Raw genomic sequence first — 24531 nt, forward strand, 5'->3', positions numbered from 1 at the left:
GGAAGAGGGAGAAGTTGAAAAGAGAGCGTGAAGGAGACTGCAGAGTAAAAGACAGAAGACATGGATTAAAAAATCGACTGGGTCAAGAAAAAGGTATGTTTGTGTTTGGTTCATGGGATGTTTCTTGGAACACTAACGTAGGAATTCTAGAAGCCATGAACGGCTGTTTTACGCTCTGTGATTGCTTTCCTCTATTCAAATCAAAGAATCAAGTCTTCCACGCAATGAAAATAAATTTTGAACGTTGAAATACTAAGCTTTGTTTATTGTCAACTACTTTGAAAGTGGGGAGCATTCTATCCTCAACGTCAACTTTTAAGTCCCTTGGTTTGGTCTGAACTTTGAACGAAAGAGCTCTGTATTTTGACTGTGTCTTGTTAGTGACATGAAATTTCAGGACTTTGCTCTTCATGGGCCCTGTAGATGAATCAAGCTGTGTTGGATGGATTAAAAAGTAAACAAGCGATGAAATTTATTCTCAAATTGTTTGATTTTCGTCAAACGCGGAGTATATTTGAGCTAGATCAATTGCATGTTTTTCTGCGTTTGTTGCTGAAGAAGACAATGGACGCCATGATAGAGATAATAAGGTGGTAGTTTCCAACGGATTTGTTACGGTTTATTACAATTTTTTTTTTGGGGGGGGGGGGGGGATGCACTGATCAGTTATAGAAATGGGTAGAGATTAAGTTGACGCTTCAAATAATCAGACGGAATTAGCACAGGTCAAGAGTGGATGAAACTCGTATGTGCATAGTTTAATTCGTGTTTGTTAGCTTTATTTAATTTTTAATTCTTAGGAAGCACGCTGAATGGCACCGAGGTTTTATATTTAATTAGGTAGAACTGCATATTTCGGTTTTTTTTTTTTTTGGTTGATACAATGCATATTAGGGATTTTTAAATACAAAAGTTTGACGGTGATCATTTTATCTTTAATACTATTAGTTTCATTAATAAAAAAGTGGAAATTTCTTATTTTTTGGTACAAAGATTAATTGCTATTCCAATTGAATAAGCATTTATTATTCAATTATTTGAAAAGTTCAAAATTATTTTAAAATTTTTTTAGTGTTGACGAAAAAGGACTTCAAAAAATTAAAATGAGCTAGATATATATATTTTGGTAAGCAAAGCTATTCTCTTATCGTGTTCGAGGCTACCTTTTCCAGTGAGAATTTGAAACTTGGTTCACCATATTATAAGGAATAATGACCCAATCACTGTTTGTAAATGAATTAGATGATTATAATTGATTAAAAGGAAAATTATAATGAGATCTTAAGGGAAAAAAAAGTATAAAACAAATTTCAAAACTTATTATTCTCTATCCTGAAACTCGTTACTACAATTTGTTTAGATTGTTATAAAAAATTTTATTGATTTTTTTTTGAACTTATTGTAATTCTTTTTTTATTAAATCGTTAAATGAATTTTTTTGGGGAGTTCAGGTCCACAAAATTAATTTAATTTGGGTCCATAAAATCAGGCCGCTATTTTTGTTTGCAATACTTGTCCCAGAAGGGCGGAAGCTAGTTGTAAAGCCCAGCCCAAAGGCAAAACCTTAGATTTCGTAAAATCAAACCAACACGTTGAGAGCCCAGGCATGAACAAACACATCGCTTCCCTGCTTTCTTTCTTCCCACGACACCAGGCACCTTCCTTCAAGTATTGATCAAAAGGATCTTCCGCTCCATTTTTCCCATTGCTTCCCTCTTCTCGACTCCAACCTCACTCAGTTCTAAACCGGCAGGGCACAAACCGTGCCATACCCAGCTCTTTCAAGGTGCAATTTGGTTTCTGGTCGTCTTATTTTTTTTCCCTGTAATTCCTTTTGCTGTTATAGATCAATTTTCGGGAGTAACTGGGGAGCAAGAATATATTCTTAACATCACAGAAGAATTCTTGTTTTTTTGGGTAATGCGTATTTTTGCTCACAATGCAATGCTTCCGTTGAAGTTCTAGCACCGCAGTTAGGGCTTGTGGGATCTTCCGGCGGATAAGCTTGATGAGCATCCTTTATCACTTCGTTTGCAGGTCAACCTGAATTTAAGTCATGTCTAATTCTACCGTAGATCTCCCTCCCAAGGGCGGATTTAATTTTGACCTCTGCCGAAGAAATGATATGCTTGAAAAGAAGGGTCTTAAACCCCAATCTTTTCTGAAGACTGGAACTACCATTGTTGGCTTAATTTTCCAGGTATCAGTGTTTTCTTGTACTTGCGTAATTATTTTTATCTGGCCGTTTTCGCTGTTACTTATTCCTACCTTGGATATGTAGTAGATAGAGTTTTCCGTTGCTTTTACGTGTAGTCGGGTAGAGTCATGTATTACACAGTTGTGTGAATTATGTTACTGAAACCACGACTGTCCATAATACTGTGTCTCCCATTATCAGAAACATCGTTAGGTTCCAGAACCAGGTCCTGCCTTTAAGGGAGAGCACAACTTGTTTAAGCTTGGAACCTGGGACGATTTAAATCTGTGTATCTGAAAATTTAGAAATTGATTGTGTTAATATGTTAATTCTGAAGTGCAATGTGCACTTTCTATGCGGATTGAAACTTAGATTTTTCATTTTCCTTCGTTATATTGGTACTTGGTATGCCACAGGAGGAAAAAGGCGATAATTATATGTATATCACGATCAATGAATTTGAAAGTATTTGAAATTTAACATTTTTTTCATCAATTGACTATTTCATCGCTAGATAGCCCATGAAGTCAAGACTCACATGTTCTAAATGAAGTTTTATACAAATCCATTTTACAGTTTTCTCTTCCAAAATCCAACGGACTTATTTGCAAAATATGTTCTAATATTGGTTTTCCAAGTATATAGTGCAATAATATTTCATCCTTTTTCTTTTTGGGTTGAACAAAACTTCATCTTCGGTTAAATTGTCAGGACGGTGTCATTCTTGGAGCAGATACAAGGGCCACTGAAGGGCCCATAGTTGCTGATAAAAACTGTGAGAAGATTCATTATATGGCACCAAACATATATTGCTGTGGAGCAGGTACTGCTGCTGATACTGAGGCAGTAACAGGTATTCTTGGATCCTTTATGTGTTGTAGTCTAGTTCTTTTCTTAATATATCGCTGTTTTTACTTTTGATTTCATATTATCTTTGCAGCCCCATGGCCTGTGTCATATGGCTGGCGGTAATTTTCCATCATCTTTAAATTGTACAACCACCTAACATGAAAAGTGTTTCTCGCTGTAGACATGGTTAGCTCACAACTGCAACTACATCGGTACCATACTGGTCGAGAATCAAGAGTTGTTACAGCACTGACCCTTCTGAAGAAACATCTTTTCAAGTTGAGTTTCAGAAATTTCCTCTCCAAGTGAAATTACACTGTCAAACTAGCTATCAATCTGACTTTTCTTTTTAATGTTGTTCAGTTACCAAGGTTATGTCCAGGCTGCTTTAGTCCTTGGTGGGGTGGATGTTACTGGGCCTCATTTGCATACTGTGGGTTCATTGCTTAAAGCCTTTTACTTGTTGTTTTTCAACGTGTATGTTTTGATTTTTTCCCCTCACTTTTTATTTTGATGCTATGTTTTTTCAGATTTATCCACATGGATCAACTGATTCACTCCCCTTTGCAACAATGGGCTCAGGTTCACTTGCTGCTATGTCTGTATTTGAGTCTAAATACAAGGAAGGCTTGACGGTATGCATTTTGTGGTTCAGAAGCCAAGTCATGTTCAATCGTGCTCTTTGTTATGAAACTCTTAAAACCTGTTACACTTCATCTTTGATGGATCCGGCGAGTGGTATATATAATTTAACATCATTTTAAAAGGAATTGGTAAGACCAGCATGTGCCAAAAATGGGGAAAAAGTAATCGAAGATTTACATTGGTACCGTTATTATCAATTTTTGATGTGGTCATTTTGCTGAGTTCTAATTTTGTATCAACCTTTTTATTTGGTTCAGAGGGATGAAGGTGTACAGCTAGTGGTTGAGGCAATATGTGCTGGTATATTTAATGACTTGGGAAGTGGAAGCAATGTTGATGTTTGTGTGATAACGAAGGTTAGATCTCTTTTTCCAGATCCTGCAAGTTACTCTTCGAGGTGGTTTAAACTAACTTCCATTTATTTGTACACTCCTATTTGATACCGCACAGGGACATAAAGATTATCTCAGGAACCATCTACTGCCAAATCCTCGTACATATGTGAACCCAAATGGCTTTACCTTCCCTAAAAAGACCGGTTAGTGGCTCACTTTGCTCATTTATTAACAATTATACTCGAGACTTCGATTACAAATTCTACTGTACCTTTCCGGGATGTGTTTCTTGGCTAGTCAGACAATTGGGGAATGGGGCAATAGGCTAAATTGTCGTCTTACTATTCGGAAAGTGTGTGGTTTGGGTAGAAGGTTTTATGATGTTTTTGCTCCATGCCATAAGCAAGATAGATGTTATGCATTTGCATTTGTTTTTCTATCTTGGGGTTTTGAGCCGATATTGAAATTTCAAAGAGCGATTCTCATTTGCCTTCTGTGTGTGCTTTTCTGTTTGCTTTGGTTTATCCCGTTAAGGATTAAGGAATATGTTGTCTTTATGTTGTCTCTAAAACACTTTGATCTTATTCTCTGGTACAGAGGTTCTCTTAACGAAGATTACTCCCTTGAAGGAGGTGGTGGAAGTGATTGAAGGAGGAGATGCTATGGAAGAGTAGCTTTCACGTGCACAGTAACTGTGTGTATCAAGCTGAAACTCGAATAGTGGGATCTCGGTGTGGTTTTTTTTGTATACTGATAGAACCTTGAATTGTTGCTTTTATTAGCCTCAAACGGTTTTCATGAGAAGGGTTAGGTGGGGGCTAATTTTGCCTAAAATTTCATGTTCTTGTGTCACTGTTTTCCTCGTAACTTTAGCCCCAAGATCCTCGCCTGAACAAAATTCAAACAGCTTACTAGGCGGATGCCGGATCACCATTTGCTTTGGGAAACCTTTTAAGTGCGGATATGAATTCTGTTGCGTCGGTAGTATAGGTGAAAGTATCATGTGAGACGGGTATAAAAATTCCATGTCCTTGAAGTGGCGTTTCATAGTTCCCGGGCCTTATTTATTATTTTCACATGGCATAATTACTATTGTCCAATGAGCGTTTTAGCACGGGAATATTCGCATCGAATATGCTTTGATGAGACGAACTAAATAAGATTCCCCCAGTAGAGCATCCTCAGCTAATAGCACTTGTCCCTTGTCAGCTTTACCTAGTGCTCTACTTGCCCTTCAATGCTTTCTTCTTGCTCGTTCCCGCTGGTTTAGAAATGGCGCCGGTCATCACCTTTATGATTGTATTGCTGCTCGACCGTCAAGCTATATCCTCTGGGCCCGCGATGTTGGTGGTTAATGTGAAAAATCATTTTTCTAATCTGTCAAATTAGTTAACAAGTAGAAAGTCACATTATAATTCATAATTTAGAGAAAAATGTATTTAATTAGAGGCATAAAGTTCAAAATGTGGCCACAAATTTCTCCAATTTTAGGGTAAAATTAATTTTCCGAAAGAACTAGTTGTAAAATATTCTTACCGGTAAATAATTAAAATGAATACACACACACAGTAATTAAAATAATTTTATTTTTATCAGTCATTTCCAAGATTCTGACTTCTTGTAAATAAGAGCGATTAGGCTGATTAAATGTACCTCACTCACCTACCCCTATGTACTTAGCGAAGCTTGCATTCGACGTTACTCGCCCGTCGTCTCTCGGCCATTTTTGAATAGTACAAATCTCGTCGTTGTCCTCCTTACTTCACACAGAGTTCACACTCCAACTGTCTCTCTCTCTCTCTCTCACAATTTCGAACCCGCTCGCTTCACGGCTTCCTTTCCTCCTGATGTCTTACGACTACCTCTTCAAGTATATCATTATCGGCGACACAGGTCTTCTTCCTCTCCCTATTCCAATCCCTAGCTCTTTTTTTACTCTATAGGCTTCATAATTTGAATTGGTGTTTTCGGCTGTCTTATTTGGCGTGACTCAGGTGTTGGCAAATCATGCCTCCTCCTGCAGTTCACCGACAAGAGGTTCCAGCCGGTTCATGATCTCACTATTGGTGTTGAGTTCGGCGCTCGTTTGGTCACCATCGATGGCCGACCCATTAAGCTCCAGATTTGGGACACTGTAAGTCCATGCTGTTCTCCCCTCTCTGTTCTTTGGGTATCTGAATTGATGTCAAATTAAATCGAGAATAAGTGCCCAATGCCTAACATGAACCCTGGGGCTTGTTGGCTTATCGTTTCTGAACTTCACGTAGTTCCGTGTTGTTGTTTTGTTTTTTTTTTTTTTGGGGGGGGGGCTAATTTTTGCTGGTCTTGGTTGCAATATGGAAAAATAATGTCTGGCCTTTCTTTAAATGAAGAGGAGTGGGGACACTACTAGTTGAAAGCTGCATCCATAGAGTATATCATCGAGTTTGTGATCATTCGCCAAATTCCTAATCTTGGTAAAGCCACGTGTTGAGTGCCATGAGATAATTTGAACTTCAGTGGACTTTCCGAGTTTGCAATTTAGATGAACAATTTTAAGATTGCATGATTTTTCTGGTTGAACCTTCTTGAGCAGGCGTCTCATAAACTAATATCTGCCCCATACTCTGGTTTTTTTTTTTTTTTTTGGTTCGATCTTTATCTGCGGTGCTGCCTTCTTTTCCTTTTCCTTTTCCTTTTCCTTTTTTTCCCCCGGGGATACGTTTGGAAACACATGACTTTTTGCTTTTGTGTATTCTGAATATAATTAAAATCACCAAGGCATTGCTCCAGGCCTGTCGAGTTTCTCTTCTCTTATCGAGTGTATTCAACAGGTGTTACATAGTGATGCGAGGGCCTGCAGGGGGACCATACCTGAGGCTGCGTGCTATTCTTAGTTTCTTTTAGTTGTTAGCCTTTATTATTATATAAAAAAATCATCAAGGCATTACGCCTCGTGCTTTTTTTTTTTTTTTGGGGGGGGGGGGGGGAGATCCGATGAGAGCATCTTAATGTGATTGACCAGTTTTAGCTATATAGTCCCATATGACGCGAGCTTCTCTAATAATCATAACCTGAATGATACTAAAATTCAGGCGGTTCAACTGCATTTTTACGATCGCCATGCAAAATTTTATTTAGTTCTCTACTTAGTATAGGTTTCTGGAAATTGTGATCTGATATGTTTTGAGTGAACCAGTTACAAATTGCTTGCAAACAAATCATTCACACCTGTGCAGGGTGACAGTTCGATTTTTTTGGTTCTGTTGGGATAGCTACATTAATTAAGTCTAACACGTTGTGTAGGTATGAATGGTGTAACCTGAAATGATTTGTGACTACTTCAATTTATGTATTTTCATGTGCTGAAGAAGAACGTCTTGTTAAACTGTAGGCCGGGCAAGAATCATTTAGATCCATCACTAGATCTTATTACAGAGGAGCAGCAGGAGCACTCCTAGTTTATGACATCACAAGGTTGGTTGTTGCTATTGTCACTTGAATTGCAGGCGTTCTCTCCATGCAGGCCAGTAATGCCATACTCATCACCGTCCCATACACTCCTATGTTGGGCGTTTTCCTCTTTGGAATTACTAACGGACTGCAGATTCTTCATTGCATATAATAGAAGTGAAATGCAGTGAAAATGTGCACACAGACTTTTGGCAGATGACCAAAGCTTTATTATTGCCTTTCCATTTGTTATTGTTGATTCTCCTGTTCGAAATATCTTTTTCACTGAATCTAGAACACGGTGCCTTGGGCTGGTTATGCTTCTATTTAGTCTAACTAAGATTATACTTTCAAATTGGGTTGGTTGTGCTCAAGCACCTGTGATTTCAACTTGCCTTTTTTGGTCTTCCGTATTCATGACATCCAGAGTACACTTTTATTCTATTCACAAAAACATATGCAAATCACTAGGTCCATTTTGTGGGATATATTTGAGGCTTTCATTTTCCATGTTTTTGTTTTCCCCTCTTATATTGCCTCCAACTAAGAACCACAGGGCTTTTCTGTTGACCAGGAGAGAGACATTCAATCATTTAGCAAGTTGGCTGGAAGATGCTCGGCAGCATGCCAGTCCTACCATGACTATCACGCTCATAGGGAACAAGGGTGATCTGTCTCACCGAAGGGCTGTGAGCAAAGAGGAGGGGGAGCAATTTGCAAAGGAAAATGGGCTTTTATTCTTGGAGACTTCTGCAAGGACAGCCCAACATGTTGAAGAGGTGATATAATTTTGTTTCCAAGTGCCATGGAGCCTCAAGAATATTGGACTCTTTTTCCCCTTTAGTGTAAAATGTAACTTAAAAAGCATATTCTGCAGGCTTTTATAAAAACTGCTGCTAAGATTCTTCAGAAAATTCAGGAAGGTGTCTTTGATGTCTCCAACGAGGTAATTATCAACAGTCAGTTTGATGTGCTTAAGTTGTAGGAGTTTATGAGTTGGGATAATAAGCTGGACCGTTGACTATTTGAGATAACGGGTCCAGCGTGGGATTGGTGTTTCGCGTTATAAATCTTAATCACAATATGAAACATTAGATGCATTGCGCTAGTGCTGGTTTTCCTGGAGGAATGGTCCTGGATGATTTCCGGCCGAATGGCCTTGTGAGTTGTGACTAATATTATATTAATATTAATAATGAGTAATAATTCTATTACTGCAGTCATCTGGCATAAAGGTTGGCTATGGACGTCCTCAGGGTCCGTCAGGCGCTAGAGATGGAACAGTCAGTCATTCAGGTGGCTGTTGCAACTGACTGGGAGGAAACATTCACTTGACTGCGTCCTTTTGTACATCCTTTTCTCCCATTCTCTGCCATCCACTGTATAGATCCTATCTCAACAGTAATACTGGGACAGTTTTGACTCCATATTTGCTTGACTGTAACATTAGGTGGAGACCATCGTGAATTGATATCTGTTCAATGCCCGCATTTTTACTTGCTTCTGTCGCTCCAGTATTACTTACCACCTTTTCTTCTATGCTCACCATTTTTTTTTTTAATATCTGAATTTTCTAAGTTAAATAAGGTTGGCTGCACGGCTCCCTCCTTTCTTTCCTTCTGTCCAAACTTTTTCGCTCCACAATTTCCCCGCACAATCAAAATTGTGGGTTTTCAAGTCCTTGTAAAATACTTGTCAGTGTTCTGTTTTAAAAAAGAAAACTCATTTAATCACATTATCATTTATAAAATGTCTTCCTTGTTTTTTTTTTTGGGCCAACGACATTTGTAAAATGTTATATTTTTCATAAACTACGTGTATTGTAACTCGTTTTAAATTCCATGCGAAATACATGACTCTTTATTTAATTATATTTTAGCATGAAATGTATAAAATCTTAAAAAATGATAAGCCAATTCATTTTAAAAAAGAGAACAGAATCAATCATAACAATGAATTATGTATTAATTTAAAACATAAAATTTTAATAAATTACTCTATTTGCGCATTATAAAAAAATCAACGCTCATTCTTGAATTTAATGTAGGAAAAAAATGACAGAGCCCACTCGATTTCAAATAAGAAAAAAAAAAAATGGACAGAGCAAGCGTTGTCTCGAATAGAAAGAACAACTATGGATAAGGGCCAACGTTGCATAGTACAAAATAATTGAATTCGCAAGTTGAATAAAATTGGGAAGGCGATTGGAATGCTTTGTGCTTATTGAAGCAGTTGTATATACAAGGTACTTAAAAAATGATTAAATGAGGACCAATATTTTAATGGTGCAGAACGATATCTAAATGAAAAAAAAAATACTCCTCCGGTCCTTAATATAGGATTCATTTAACTAATTTGATTAAATTAAGAAGTTAGGTAAGTTAGTTAATTATAAAAATTGTGACACGTTTTTTTCTAAAATACCATAATTATCTTTTAATACCCCTCTCTATCTTCTACTTGATTATGGTTGATGGAGTATCTATAGAAATAATTTAGAGAAAATTGATAAATATAATAAATAGTTTTTATATTTAAAACTAAAACCAACTCAGAAATTGACTCCTATATTAAGAAAAATGAGGAGTATATGTTTTTGGGGCATATGCCGTGACCACCTTTCATCTTAATCTCGAGTGCATATGGCGTGTTGAATCCAATTACGTCAGAAACAAAAACTCTGCATATGGAATTGCACAGCTAGCGTGTATTGGTTGGATTTGGAGGCTTCGATCAATAAGCTTGTTTGCTCCAGATTCTCCTTCATTCCGATTCATAATCACTTTTCGACGTGATTTTATCAGAAGTCTGAAGTACGGAATTCCTTTTTAAAGTTGGCATTCGTCAGAATTACACTTCTCAGTTCCTGAAACAATGGCGACTCGCATGATCCTCGGAGCTATCAGGAAACGCGCCGTTTTGTTTCTGCCTCCCATTTTCTGTCTCTCTCATCCGTTTCGACTTCTAGATATGTAAGTTCTCTCCCAGAATAAGAATCTTTCAATTTATCTCTCTCTGTCTCCATCTGTTTGTAACTCTATTCTTCAAATTTAATTTAGGTTAGTACGCTGGTTATAGCGGAGCACGAAGGTGGTGCTGTCAAAGCTCCTTCTATCAGCGCGGTTGCGGCTGCCAAGTCCTTAAGTGATGATGCTTCAATTTCTGTGCTTTTGGCTGGTTCGGGTCCTTCCCTTCACGAAGCTGCTTCGCATGCTGCTTCATGTCACCCTTCAATCTCTCAGGCAAATCCCTTTGTTTTTCTTAAAATTAATTTTACCCTGAAATATCTTGTGTAGGATTTTGATATTTTTGAAAGGTGAATACTGAATAGTGAATACCATTTGTTGGATATTACTAATTTGTTACTGGTGTGTATTTTGATAGAGAAAATATCACTTGTCTCCAAAAAGATATAGGAAGTAAAAAAAAAAAAAAGCTTTGGGATTTTGATGTTTGGTGCATGCTATTTGTTTAGGTGCTTGTGGCTGATTCAGATAAATTCAAGAACCCTCTAGCGGAGCCCTGGGCTAAATTAGTTCATTTAGCTCAGCAGAGTGGTGGTTACTCGCATATTATTGCTGCCTCAAACTCATTTGGGAAAAATGTAGTGCCACGGGCAGCGGCTCTTTTAGATGTTTCTCCAATCACTGATGTTATCGGAATTTCTGAGTCTCATACTTTTGTGAGGTGCATTTTGTTCTATCTTCATTCTGTTTGATAGAAGAAAGTAACCGTTTACCGCACAAGTTGATGCTGCCCGCCTACCATTAATTGGAGCGAGCTTGATACTTACTTGGCTCAGAATCATTATCTATTGTAACATACAACTTAGTCTTAGTTGATATTATCATGCTCTTGTTTGCTCTTATAACAAGGTCCTGCACCCCCCCTCTAATTTTTAGTTTTTATGCTGTTCTGATGAGGGAGCCAATACTGCCTATTCTGGCTTTTTCTTTCATAATTTATGTTATGGATTTATGATTGATCTCTCATCTTCTGGGGCCAAAAAAAAAAAAAAGAACTCAGCTCTCTATTGCTTTATGTAAAATTGATGAGACTGATCTGTGGGGAATATTTATAATGATAAAAAGTTTAAGGTATGACAGATACAATATTGATGTCATCCTTTAGTTGAGTCATTCCCCTTGAATCTGCTTTTTTCTTAATCATGTCCAATAAAAATGTTAGTTTCTTCATCTGACCGATAATAAAGTTTTGATATCATATTGCAGGCCTATATATGCTGGAAATGCGCTTTCAACTGTCCGATACACTGGTGCTAACCCTTGTATATTGACAATTAGACCTACTTCTTTTCCAGTTTCCCAGAAAACAGTTGATTCAAAACCTAGCCAGGCTTCAATATCTCAGGTTGACCTTTCAACCTTTGATGAAGGTCAGTTTTTTGTTTCTGATGCACAGAAATTTTTGGTTTTATGTTGATAAGAAAATAGACAAGGATATAAAATTTGAAATGAACTTGTCCAATAGTTGTTAATTGACTGCTGAACGTTGTTGGAGACTCGAAAGAGCTTGTCCAATATTATGGATGATCTTCTTGGTCATTTTCATCTCTTGAATCAATTTTAACATGTCAGATATTTGAACTTATACCAAAAGGTTAGTTATTTTATTTTTCATTTTTACAGATCTTGGCAAGTCTAGATACATATCTCACACATCTCAGGATTCAGAGAGACCAGATCTTGGGAATGCACGTGTTGTTGTTACTGGTGGTCGTGCATTGAAAAGTGCTGAGAACTTTAAAATGCTTGAAAAGCTAGCTAACAAGCTTGGCGCTGCTGGTATTTGCTCTGGATGAAATTGTGATAGTGCTTCTTATATAGAGCGTTTTGTTCTCTCTTGTCACTGCATTATAGTGCACATGAATATGTTAGAAGCAGTTAAAAATTTTCGTTATTGTCAACTATAAATTCTATTATTTGTTTTCTGAAAGTCTAATTACTTCATTTTCTTTTTGCTTAGTTGGGGCCACACGCGCTGCTGTTGATGCTGGGTTTGTTCCCAATGATCTCCAGGTGACGATTTACTTTCCTTTGGAATTAAAATTATATTCCTCGCCCTATACACAATCACATACAAACAAGCCGGGGGAGAATGGGGGAAAGAAGTTTTTTTTCTAGGCTATAGCTTGACAAACTTTTTCTGAGAATACTAATGGCAATATTGCTGGGTGGAAAGGGTAAATTTTTTGAAAGCTAAGACAACAGCAACACATTAGTTAAAAATCAATTGGTCTAGAAGTACAGTGAGCACATGAAAGTGAAACATAAATCCTCAAATATTATCAATCTCAATCTTCAATAAATTAATTTATAACAAATTATACTGTTCCTAGATTGCGAATATCGCACCTTGCCGGATGATGTTTTGTTTGATCAAGGATCTGATAGGCTTTTGACATCCTCTTAAGCTGCATATAGTAATTCATCGAGCTAACAAGTGATCTCATGCTTGTTTGCTTCTGTTATTTTGATATATATAGGTTGGGCAAACTGGAAAGATTGTTGCCCCAGAGCTCTATATGGCGTTTGGAGTGTCAGGAGCTATTCAGCACTTGGCAGGGATGAGAGATTCCAAGGTCATCGTTGCTGTAAACAAAGATGGTGATGCTCCTATATTTCAGGTAATAGCTCTCGTTTTACTGGTAAAAGCTGTACAAGTAAATGCAGACTCTCATCTGGTCCAAAAAGAAAGGGTAAATTAGGCGGCTTCTTTATTTATCCCTATCTAAGCTATCTTAATGTTTATTCTCGAGACAGAATAAACTTGTGCAGACGTGGATGATCTCATGGTTATCTTTATCTTGTTTCTGCTTGAGCTTGACATTTTAATATGTTATTGCTTATTGTAGGTTGCTGATTATGGACTAGTCGGAGATCTGTTTGAAGTGATCCCAGAGTTACTAGAAAAGCTTCCTGAGAAAAAATATTCAATAATCTGCATTCCTTCATTTCTATGATCAAGATGTATCCTTGGAACTCTGTACTCATTGACAAAATGAAAAAAATGGGTAGATGCTAGTTGTGCTGTGGCAGTCATTTTAAGCAATATAAGACTTCTTCAACTATCCAGCAGTAGAAATCATGAGCACAGAAAAATATCTTTTTAAAGCTAATTTTACACCTAAAAAATAATCACAACTATTATAAATTGTGGTTGAACATGCTACAAATGACTCATATCAGGGACCATTCCTTATGCCAAGAGTATCTGGAATATGTTAATCATGGTTTCTTTTTTTGCCAGAATAATCATGGATTTATATAACGTAATTCTTCTTGGGTTGTCAAAATCTTGTTGCTCTATGAATGAGGTGTTTAATGTATGAAACAGTTCTCCAATGGAAGCCGAAGGCTCAGTTGATGAAAGGTCAATCAGGGCTGCGTGAGGATTCGAATTTCCCTTTCTCGTTATGTGACATCCATCATTGATTGCCCATGCATATTGATTAAATTAATTCCCTATGCATTTGTGAAAATCTGGAAAGTGAGAATGACACAAAAATATGGTCTCGGATTCACATTTTATATTCCAATGCATCGTACATGTTAGCGGCAGTAGGGTAATTAAATTAAACTAAATTAGATTCAAATGAACTGAAAAATAATTCTCCGGATATAAAATATATTTTATATTTTTTTAATAAAAATAATTATTAAAGATATAAAAAGTATCAAATATTTAATTTTTTCATGCAATGAAACAAATTATTTAGCTTAACGCACCGAAACAAAGTTTAATTAAAGGGTTAAGGTGTATTTAACATTTTAAAATATCTTTTTAAGTGTATCCAGCAAACTAAAGTACTTTGTGTGGCGTTCAACACATTACAATATTTTTTTAAATATGTTTAACGCCTTAAAATATTTTTGATACATCTAGCATTTTAAAATATTTTTTGGTATAGTTTGTACTAAAGCAAAAACAAAATTTTAAAGTGTTGGATGTATCGAAAAAATATTTTAAGATGTTAGATATATCATAAAATAATTTAGGGTGGTGCTAAATACATTGGAGAAAATATTTCAGGCACCCTAACCCTTAATTAAAAGCAGCATCCAACGTTTGACGAACATATGAGGCAGATTTCAGAAGATAGATTACACCCTCTAACTTCATCGAAAATTCGAAAAAGTTAAAAAGAAGTATCATATGATAGGCTCTTATAATTCCGCCTGTAATTTCACTTTGTCTATACGTATCAGAATAAATAGATGGATAAATATAATGAAGGATTGGTCCCACTAATTAGCTTATTTGTATGATCCATCACATGAAAAAGAATATACATGCATCAACTTCAACAACCACCCGCCCCCTTTACTAGTATTGTCATGTTCCCATCTAAGCCTTCGACTCCATTAATTCTCTCTCTCTCACAAAATTCTCATCATCTTCACCGTCTCTTTCATCTCTTCCTAACCTTATCTCTACTCTTCACTTAATCAGTGGATCACGAAAAATTCAGCTAGTGAACTATTTACACTTTCATGCTCCCTCACGCGGTGAGATTCAACCAGAGATTGGCTGTTTCTCTGCAGTGAGATGCAGGAAGTTACCATACAACAAAATATCAGATTGAGAATTCAGCTAGCTCAATCCCCATCAATGGCCTTCATTAGTTTTCAAGTGTATATATCAAATACCCAACTCGGCCTTTTACTAGATTTGTGCAATTGCTATGTATGTGAGACCTTTGAAACTTTGAGGTATCTTCCACATATTCTCAAGTGAAGTTACATTTTTTCGGGAGAAAGATATAAAAAGATGACAGAAAGAGAAAAACAAAGCATTAGCTTGATTGCATTGACTTATTCTATGTATGATTGATCGAAGAGTTCATACCAAAGCATGCCAAAAGGAGAGAAACTAACAAGAGTCAAGCTACTTTTGAGAGGGTTATTTCCCTCTCAAGGTAGGCCAATGATGTGGGATTGACCTGCATGAACAAGTAGTTGCCAGCAAATAAATCGCCGAAATGAACTTGACCTTCCTTCAATCTCTTCATCACTTTAGCGCATGATCTTCTCAGGGCAGACACCATCATGGCTTTCTTCCTCCACAGTCTCCTCAAGCTTGGAACTTTGAGCCTAAACCTCCTCCTAATAGGAATCCTTCTGAATCTGAACCATTTATTCTTCGGCCTCACAACCACTCTCTCTCTAACTTCACCATCAACCCCAGTTTCTGAAGGTCTGAGTCTCTGGTAACGGAATTTGCCAGCAGAAGCCATCTCAATCAAAGACATGATTAAGAATCTCCCCTGGGAGAGAAAATTTGACTCTATGAACCGTTGCCGTTCCTTCCTGATCTGAGAAATGGTAGGACGGGTAAAAAAGAGAGAAGAAAGATGATATTTAAGGTTCGAAGAAACTGTGGTTGAGTGCATTAAATGGAAGAGAGAAAGGTGGCCACACAACGTTGGTGGGAACGGTGGCATCACATTTAATGATATTTGTGGGCTTTACATTAAGTAGAAAAGACGTTTATGAAGCACTTAACTTCTCGCACATGGTTGGCAATGCAATCTCTTAATTTTGTGAGGAGAGTTATCATTTAATTCCGAACTAAACTGTCCACAATGATGGATACACAGTTCCAAGGTCAGATCCATTTGTTAGGTCCTGCGCGTAAATCAAGTTCAGACTACATTTATTATATTCATCTGTTTAATTTTACATTGAAAACCATCAAAACTATATCTGTAAAATCGAACGTGTAGTAAGATTAATAATTTGGCGTGAATTCTTATTAATCTACTTAAATTAATCAACTAGTTCTTATATTAAAGACTAGAAGTAGTACAAACAGAAGAAAACGACGTAACACAAGCAATTGCGTGTTCTATCGTTTTCTCTTTTGTCGTCCTCAAACTTGCACTGTCTTGTTTATATGTATTGAAGATTTACTTTCCACCGTCACGAAATTTACCAGATTTCACGACTTCTGGAATTAGAACTTGGTGATCACACATGAAGTTTGCTAACAGAAGTCACCAGCAACGTAAGGACTCGCATAAATATTCTTCCTTAAAACATCTCTATCTTGCGACGTTATCCAACATCCCCATCATTTTCCAAATTTTTCATACGTTGAAGATATATATATCAGTATCCAGGAGTCTATTGTACAAAACGATATTATAGAGGTTCGCTGCAATTATTCGGATTCATTAACTGCATCAGAGCTTTGAAATGACAGGGTAAAAGGGACAATGAAACAAATTAAGCAACTAGACCAAAGTCAGAACTGCCACTTCTGTTTTAATGCTCAAGTAAACTTGTTTGTTTCATTTGATATTGTCAAAGGATGTTACAGGGAAAAGCTGCTTTAATTTCCGCTGATGCTGGAGAAGCATACCCAAATACAGATTAAAGTTATATGCCGGTATTTAATCTGCTGTACCAATCATAACTTATAAATATATATGATAAATTTTATATTATGGAATAGATGGGTTGGCTGATCATTATATAAAAAGAGAAAAAATAAAAAATATTTTCTTATAAAAGGTAAATATGTTGTTTTAATAACATGAAAGGAAGCAAGCACGGATGCACTGCTACTTTCATTATTTTGTATGGGTTGGAAGGTAGGCCCATCCTCAAACAAAGCGCGTAAAAGCCATATTTCTTTTTACATCTGTATCCAGCTTTCTAGCTTTTACTCACACCATATGGGCCAGTTCCTGTTTTATTTAAAAACATTGAACACACTATGGTGGGTATAGTCTACTTGGAGCCTGTCCCATGGTTTGGATCCCAGGCTTGCCAAACACCTAGGAAAAAACAGAAACTATGGTTTTGAGTCAAAACCATGGTTTGAAGCTTAAAACTATGGTTTTAGAAGAAGTGAATCCATTCTGCTTCTGACTCAAATGAAAGAGTATGATTGTGCATGTAAAGTAGATCTTAACGATAATATAATTTTAACATTCCTCAATTATTTTTTTATAAACATATTTAATCTTATATTTTATAAATATATATACATATTAATTATATTATTTTATATATTATTAATTATGTTGGTAAAAAAATATATTATTAACATTTTTATTTTTTCAAATTAAAATATATTATAAAATCTATCTTTTATGTAATTATCATATTAACTTATGCTTTTTTGGTAAAATTTGTACATATAAAAAATTCTTCTGATAACAACTATCCAAACACTCTCATTTATCATAATCATTTTTTCACAAATCTATTTTTTTTCAGAATCTATTCTCCAGAAGTTATTCTCCAAACCATGGTTTGGTTTCATCCAAACACCCCCTTAATTAGCCATATATTAAGGGGGGTCCCAAATTTTTCTTGTCCTTCCACTTCACTGTTAGGAGATATCGCAAACACGGACTGCAATAGTATATATTACCAAATTCTTCACTAAAATTATAACAGAAAAATGACTATTGTTCAGAGAATCAAATAACATAACATGGTACTGAATTGTAAAATCTAAAATGATACTTTTGGCAAAAAAAGAATTATAAAATGATACTCCCGTTCCACATTTTCATCTAGAAAATTTAAAAATAGCAAACTGGATTCACGCTACAAAACTGAACTCACATGGTTTTTCCCTTCTGAGTTTCTGCTCCACAGCAGATAACATCGAGAGAGTTGTTCCTAACCCAAACTTCTACAACTCTCTGGGTATCTCCAAATTTACTCCTTTTGGTCTCTATAAATAAATAAACAAACGAGCACTATGTTCAGCCCGAGATGGTGCGCTAAAGCTAACCCAGTAGTGAAAATGGGGAGGGCAAAACCAGTGCACAGTGGGTTTTTCTTGATGACGACATGGCTTGTAGTTATATCTGCCGTGAGTGTAGAGCTCAAAGACTCGCCTGCTTGCTCTTTCCCAGCAATCTACAACTTTGGCGACTCCAATTCTGACACAGGCGGGATATCGGCCGCCTTTGTGCCAATCTCTGGGCCATACGGCGAAGGCTTCTTTCGTAAGCCTGCAGGGAGAGACAGTGACGGCCGTCTCATCGTAGATTTCATAGGTCTCTTCTTCCTTTGCTTTTCTCCAGGTGACTGAATCATTTTCTGCCTGCTAATTCTGTTTAGTATGATGCAGCTGAAAGACTGAACCTGCCATATCTGAGCGCTTATCTGAATTCTCTTGGAACCAATTATCGTCACGGCGCCAATTTTGCCACGGGAGGATCAACGATCAGAAGGCAAAACGAAACCATCTTCGAATATGGAATAAGCCCTTTCTCACTTGACATTCAGATTGTGCAGTTCGATCAGTTCAAAGCACGTGCTACCCAACTCTACCAACAAGGTGAACCAATACAGAGTGATAATTATGCTAATTTGAATAATATCTGTCAAAGAGTGTATTCCTGTCCTCATTTCATTTATAGTTTTGGACTGTAAATCCTATAGGCTTCAGACTTTTTCAGAGTTTACCCAGATGTCTACGAAGCATATGATTTCACAATATTAAATCGTATGAAAGTAAACAACTATTGTCATGCACAATACATTTCCTCGTCATTGAATTAGTGTTTCCTGAAATTTAGCCAATACCTCAATGGAGAGAAGCAAGCTTCCGGTCCCGGAGGAATTTTCCAAGGCTTTATACACATTTGACATTGGTCAAAACGACCTGTCGGTTGGCTTCAGAAAGCTGAACACCGATCAACTTCGTGCAGCCATCCCAGATATTGTCAATCAGTTGGCCTCTGCTGTTCAAGTAAGTAGAAGGGATAATGCTTTCTTACTCAGAGAAATGAGTATCTGAACCCTGTAAAAGAATGCAAATAGTTCGTTGCTAATTAATTGAAATGGAAATGATGAATAAGATGCTTTCAGAATTTATACCAACAAGGAGGGAGGGCATTCTGGATACACAACACAGGTCCTATTGGGTGCTTGCCTGTGAACCTATTTTACAAGCATAATCTACCACCTGGCTATCTTGATCAGTATGGCTGTGTGAAGGACCAAAACGACATGGCTATAGAGTTCAACAAGCAGCTTAAAGACAGAGTGATCAAGCTCAGGACGGAGCTCCCCGAGGCTGCAATTACGTATGTGGATGTCTATGCTGCAAAATATGGACTAATCAGCAACGCCAAGACTGAAGGTAGGTGCCTATCCTGATAAATCTATATTGTAGGATGTTTTCTACATAAATTGCATATTTTTATCATCTGTTTCATTTTTCAAATATTTTGACAGGATTTACGGATCCACTGAAGATTTGTTGTGGATATCACGTAAACGACACCCATATCTGGTGTGGGACAAAAGGAACTGCAAATGGAAAAGAAGTATATGGTGCTTCTTGTGAAAACCCTTCGTTATATGTCAGCTGGGATGGGGTTCATTACGCTGAGGCTGCTAACCATTGGGTTGCTAATCACATACTCAATGGCTCTTTGTCGGACCCACCGATTCCAATCACCCAAGCTTGTTACAGGCATTAATAACAGAACGTGTCAGAACTATATATCAACCTGGGGATTCTTATGGGATGTCATATTACACATTGACCAGACGAATGAATTCTAGTTATGTGATATCTTGTGATATTGGAGTTTCTTTTATTCGAAAATGCTGTGTGCGATCGTTTACCCTTTGCTCGTTCCCATCCTCTTTACTCCTTCGCTTAAAAATATTGAACCTATTCTGTAATGTAGTTTCCATGATAGTACAAACCAGACAGGCCATGACTAAATGCATTTCCAGTTCCAAAACAAGTCATTGTTGCAAGTGAATATATTACAACCAGACTAAAAGACACCAAGGGTTGAGAAGCATTGTACAAGAGCTTCAAGTAGCTTATTTACATTAAGGCAATACAACTACTCTACTTTCTTTGTTAAAGAAAAAAATTACAATATTTCAGCATCGGTACAAGAGTATACAATATGCGAAAGAAGTCAGCGCTTCGTGCAATAAATATGTGGCGAGCTGATTTTGAAGTTTGGCAAACACCTAAAGCAAACTAAGAAATAAACGGACGAATTCCTATATAACTATGCATGCTAAGATACAAAAACATAGTACCCCCACTGCGCACTCGAGTAAAGACAACTGCACACACCACGACAAACGCTAGAACTTGCATAGCGGATTAGCAATCCAATTTTGACAGTATCCATCACCACTCCGACAAACTTTGTGTACAAATTTGTAGAAATGATTGAAAAACACAAAATCTTTGCACTACCTGATAAATCCAGGGGTTGTCATTAACGTATGATGATGAAATCGTCAATGAAAATGAAATGGTTGGTTCAGCGTGGTGCACTCAATATATTTTTATTCAATTGAAAAATAACATACAAATCTTCAAATAAAAAATGGATCAAGAGCCTGGCATTTCTTGTGTGAGTAAATTTCACCATCTAAACGTAATCCCCCAAGCTCTTACTGCGAACAACCAAGTATCGTTTTCAAAAAAGAAGAGTAAACGACAATTTTCCCCCCTTATGTGATCCATGCGAATGTCACTGTCTAATGTTTCGTAAATCTCAATTATATATTTAAAAACGCAGTACGATATGATACCAGAAGAAAATTGCACTTCAAAACTGATTTTACTCACCAAAATAGTTGGCATAAATTTACAATACAATCATTCGATTATAGACTGGATGACTCCAGCGCCCACAGTCTTTCCACCTTCTCTGATTGCAAATCTCATTCCTTTTTCACAGGCTACCGGAAAAATCAGCTCTACAACCATCTTTACACGGTCTCCAGGCATAACCATCTTAGACTCTTCATCCTTATCATTCATGATTTTAGAGACCTTCCCAGTAACATCAGTAGTCCTCATGTAGAATTGAGGCCGGTATCCAGTAAAAAATGGTGAGTGCCTACCTCCCTCCTCCTTTCTCAGCACATACACAATAGCAATGAACTTCGTATGGGGCGTGATGGCGCCGGGTTTGGCAATAACCATTCCTCTTTGAACGTCTGTTTTCTGAATGCCCCTGAGTAAAAGCCCCACATTATCACCTGCAATCGCTTCATCAAGTGTTTTTTGGAACATTTCAACCCCAGTAACTGTTGTTGTACGTGTTTCTTTAACACCCACTACATCTACGGGGTCCCCAACCTTAACTGTGCCCCTCTCGACACGCCCTGTCGCCACAGTACCACGACCAGTAATGGAAAACACATCTTCAATCGCCATAAGGAACGGCAAATCAGTTTGTCGCTGTGGAATTGGAATATAACTATCAACAGCATCCATCAAGTCATAAATCCTATCGACCCACTGATCCTCTCCTCTCTTGATTTTGGGGTTTGCCATCAATGCCTGTAAAGCCAACAATGCCGAACCTGAAACAATAGGCACGTCATCACCCGGGAATTCATACAGAGTCAGGAGCTCCCAAACTTCCAATTCCACCAACTGAAGAAGCTCTTCATCATCAACCTGGTCCTGTTTGTTCAAGAAAACCACAATATTTGGCACACCCACCTGTTTCGCCAACAGAATGTGCTCTTTGGTCTGAGGCATTGGCCCATCCGCGCCTGAAACTACCAAGATCGCGCCATCCATTTGCGCCGCACCGGTGATCATGTTCTTCACATAGTCGGCATGCCCGGGGCAATCCACATGAGCATAGTGTCTGCTCTCAGTTTCATACTCAACCGTTGCGGTGTTGATCGTGATCCCTCGGGCTCTCTCTTCCGGTGCCGCATCGATTTCGTCATACTTCTTGGGTGCGCTATTCCCCATAGAGGCCAAAGCCATGGTAAGAGCAGCTGTGAGAGTAGTCTTCCCATGGTCAACGTGACCGATCGTGCCAATATTAACGTGGGGCTTCTTCCTCTCAAATTTTCCCCGGGCTGCTCGGACGACAAAGGCCCCACGACGAGTAGATTCGATGAAGTTGGAGGCGCCGGCTACGAGCGATGAGGGCAAGACGGATGTGAGTTTGAAAGAAAGGAGATTGCGTTTTGAGTGTGAACTGTAGAGGAAGAGATGGGCGGAGGATGAGATTGAAGAAGAAAAGGATGGTGAAGGTCTGAGAGCGACCTCGGAAAGAGAAGGCGTGGGAGACGCTCCGAAGATGGAGGCCATGGATCGGGAGAGAGAGCGGCGAAGGGTGGCGGAGTAAACGAAGAATAGCGAAGGAACTTGGATCGTAACAGTTGCTTTGCCATGTACGAATTCAATTTATTCTCAACACAAAAAGGGTCCTGACGTCCGTCGTCCTGCCCCTCCCTGCTAAACAAGTAACTAATTTCTAAATATTATTATGGGATAATTAAAATGAGTTTCCAGGCAAAAAAAATAATTGAAAAACAAATATCAGATGTTGCTATTCTCATTATAAAACTTGTTATTATAAACTATTAAAGTTATTATTAAAAGCTTTTAGTAATTATTTCTCTTCTGTGAAACTTGATTGTAATTTTTCCAATTATTATTTGCCTTACACAACAACCTAAAAATCTGATAACTAATTTAAAAAAGTTTACTAGTCATTTGTAAATAATGATGAATAACTCCACTAACAACTTAAATGTAATAAATTAACAAATAAATATGTTAGAAGGTTTTAAAAGGAGAGTTAAACCTAATTTTCAAAGCACTTTCTATTATAGCCTGCAAACGAGATTTTATAGTTCAAACAATAAAAGATACTTTAAGAATTAGATTTAACTTTTATTTTAAAAATCTTATAATTACAATAGATGCAATATGTTATTTGAGAATTCGACTCCTCTTACTCTTAGCATCGTGCTGAACATACCCGACTTCCATTCCGTTAAACAATCACTCCATGCAGAGTCCACATTCATTCCGCTAAAACCACCATAGTCGAATTTTGATAACAATGTTCGTGAAGAGAACTTTTACAATTTTCAAGATATCCTTTGTCCTTTTTTTTATTATCTTAAGTAAAAAAAAATGGCTTATTTTGTCAACCACTAATTAAGGAAGTACTGTATCCAGTTTTTAATATAAAAATCTATTTGGTTTTTATTTTTTTCTTAAATATAAAATCTCAATTCATTTTATTTCCCATATTTATTTATTTTTTTTAAAGTAACCTTTTTAATAATGGTAATTTTAGTCACTACACTTATTAGTAAGGATATTTTAGAAAAGACAATACTTATTTATTATGAATAACTAATTTAACTTATTTTCTTAATCTATTCAAATTAATTAATTAGTTTTTATATTTATGATGGGAAATAGTATTATTTTGCGCTCTGTCCGCTTTTGAAAGCTATATTAATTCCCTGCAGTCCAGATGCAATGGATAATGGAATAACAAGTAAACTTCCAAGATCCATTACCAGAAGATAACCACGTTACTGTGTGTAAACCAAACCTTTAATCATTCACTCAATTTTTGATTGTCGTCTACCGATTGGAGAGGAAGATTCACACACACAATTGATGATGTGATCACGCTAATTTAATTTGTATACATGTTTGCATAATACTGTTATTAATATAAGAATTCATTTGATTTTTATTTTAGTCATAAATATAAAATTCGCATCTACTTTATGTCTTTATCTCTTATATTTATTTATTTATTCTCAAAATAGTCTTTATAATAATGATAGTTTTGACTAATACACTTGATTAATAAGGATATTTAAAAAAAAAATCTATTTATTATAAATAATTAACTTAACAAATTTTTTTAATCTAATCAAATTAACTAACTAGCTTTTATATTAACCACGGAAAGTAATAAAAGAACTTGAATGACCTCAAGGTTACTTTGCACGAAATTGAAAACTCATGCAAATACCAAATCAAAACTCAAGTCATAGTGTGCATTGAAAACGACTCAGGAAGCGTTGAGAAACACCAAAAACTATTTTTTTGCAAACCAAAATAAATTCCCTCACATATTTATTTCATATATAGTAAAATCATTGTTTCCATCTAAAGATCCCCTCAGCTTAACAAGCGTTCAGAAATTGCATCCGCTTAAATTTTAATTTCGACCAAAATCTTGATTGGCTATCGTCTTTTTATTTAAAGATGGAATAAGATAAAAACATCCTTCAGATATGTTCATTTTGGAGAGTCCTG

At 36.8% G+C, this 24531-nt stretch overlaps 6 protein-coding genes across 6 annotated transcripts; 4 read left to right on the top strand and 2 right to left on the bottom strand.

The window, feature by feature from the left end:
• Window positions 1-1641: 1641 nt before the first annotated feature.
• LOC114735082 (proteasome subunit beta type-7-A) lies at window positions 1642-5073 on the top strand. Its single transcript, XM_028922736.1, has 9 exons — window positions 1642-1786; window positions 2038-2200; window positions 2909-3050; window positions 3228-3324; window positions 3410-3479; window positions 3577-3681; window positions 3949-4047; window positions 4142-4229; window positions 4624-5073. Exons 2-9 carry the CDS (start codon window positions 2057-2059, stop codon window positions 4698-4700), a joined length of 822 nt encoding a protein of 273 aa, XP_028778569.1. The 5' UTR covers window positions 1642-1786; window positions 2038-2056; the 3' UTR covers window positions 4701-5073.
• Window positions 5074-5695: 622 nt separating this feature from the next.
• LOC114735090 (ras-related protein RABB1b) lies at window positions 5696-8960 on the top strand. The gene is made up of 6 exons (XM_028922746.1): window positions 5696-5919; window positions 6021-6160; window positions 7400-7482; window positions 8033-8237; window positions 8336-8404; window positions 8679-8960. Exons 1-6 carry the CDS (start codon window positions 5874-5876, stop codon window positions 8769-8771), a joined length of 636 nt encoding a protein of 211 aa, XP_028778579.1. The 5' UTR covers window positions 5696-5873; the 3' UTR covers window positions 8772-8960.
• Window positions 8961-10076: 1116 nt separating this feature from the next.
• Window positions 10077-13559, top strand: LOC114735089 (electron transfer flavoprotein subunit alpha, mitochondrial-like). The gene is made up of 8 exons (XM_028922745.1): window positions 10077-10412; window positions 10523-10700; window positions 10934-11145; window positions 11691-11854; window positions 12108-12263; window positions 12445-12497; window positions 12965-13105; window positions 13334-13559. The coding sequence occupies exons 1-8, from the start codon at window positions 10333-10335 to the stop codon at window positions 13439-13441; spliced, it is 1092 nt and encodes a 363-aa protein (XP_028778578.1). The 5' UTR covers window positions 10077-10332; the 3' UTR covers window positions 13442-13559.
• A 1557-nt stretch (window positions 13560-15116) lies between these two features.
• LOC114735126 (uncharacterized) lies at window positions 15117-15820 on the bottom strand. Its single transcript, XM_028922793.1, has one exon. It carries the CDS (start codon window positions 15728-15730, stop codon window positions 15362-15364), a length of 369 nt encoding a protein of 122 aa, XP_028778626.1. The 5' UTR covers window positions 15731-15820; the 3' UTR covers window positions 15117-15361.
• A 2326-nt stretch (window positions 15821-18146) lies between these two features.
• LOC114735124 (GDSL esterase/lipase At5g14450-like) lies at window positions 18147-20206 on the top strand. The gene is made up of 5 exons (XM_028922792.1): window positions 18147-18499; window positions 18574-18783; window positions 19025-19197; window positions 19317-19590; window positions 19686-20206. The coding sequence occupies exons 1-5, from the start codon at window positions 18199-18201 to the stop codon at window positions 19931-19933; spliced, it is 1206 nt and encodes a 401-aa protein (XP_028778625.1). The 5' UTR covers window positions 18147-18198; the 3' UTR covers window positions 19934-20206.
• On the bottom strand, window positions 19188-22600 carry LOC114735123 (elongation factor Tu, chloroplastic-like). The gene is made up of 2 exons (XM_028922791.1): window positions 21058-22600; window positions 19188-19248 (listed from the first exon to the last, which is right to left on the bottom strand). The coding sequence occupies exon 1, from the start codon at window positions 22546-22548 to the stop codon at window positions 21088-21090; it is 1461 nt and encodes a 486-aa protein (XP_028778624.1). The 5' UTR covers window positions 22549-22600; the 3' UTR covers window positions 19188-19248; window positions 21058-21087.
• Window positions 22601-24531: the final 1931 nt, after the last annotated feature.

The sequence above is a fragment of the Neltuma alba genome, unplaced genomic scaffold, assembly GCF_004799145.2.
Source record: "Neltuma alba isolate B1F8T4 unplaced genomic scaffold, ASM479914v2 tig00013177_pilon, whole genome shotgun sequence".
In the NCBI taxonomy this organism is placed as follows: Eukaryota; Viridiplantae; Streptophyta; class Magnoliopsida; order Fabales; family Fabaceae; genus Neltuma; species Neltuma alba.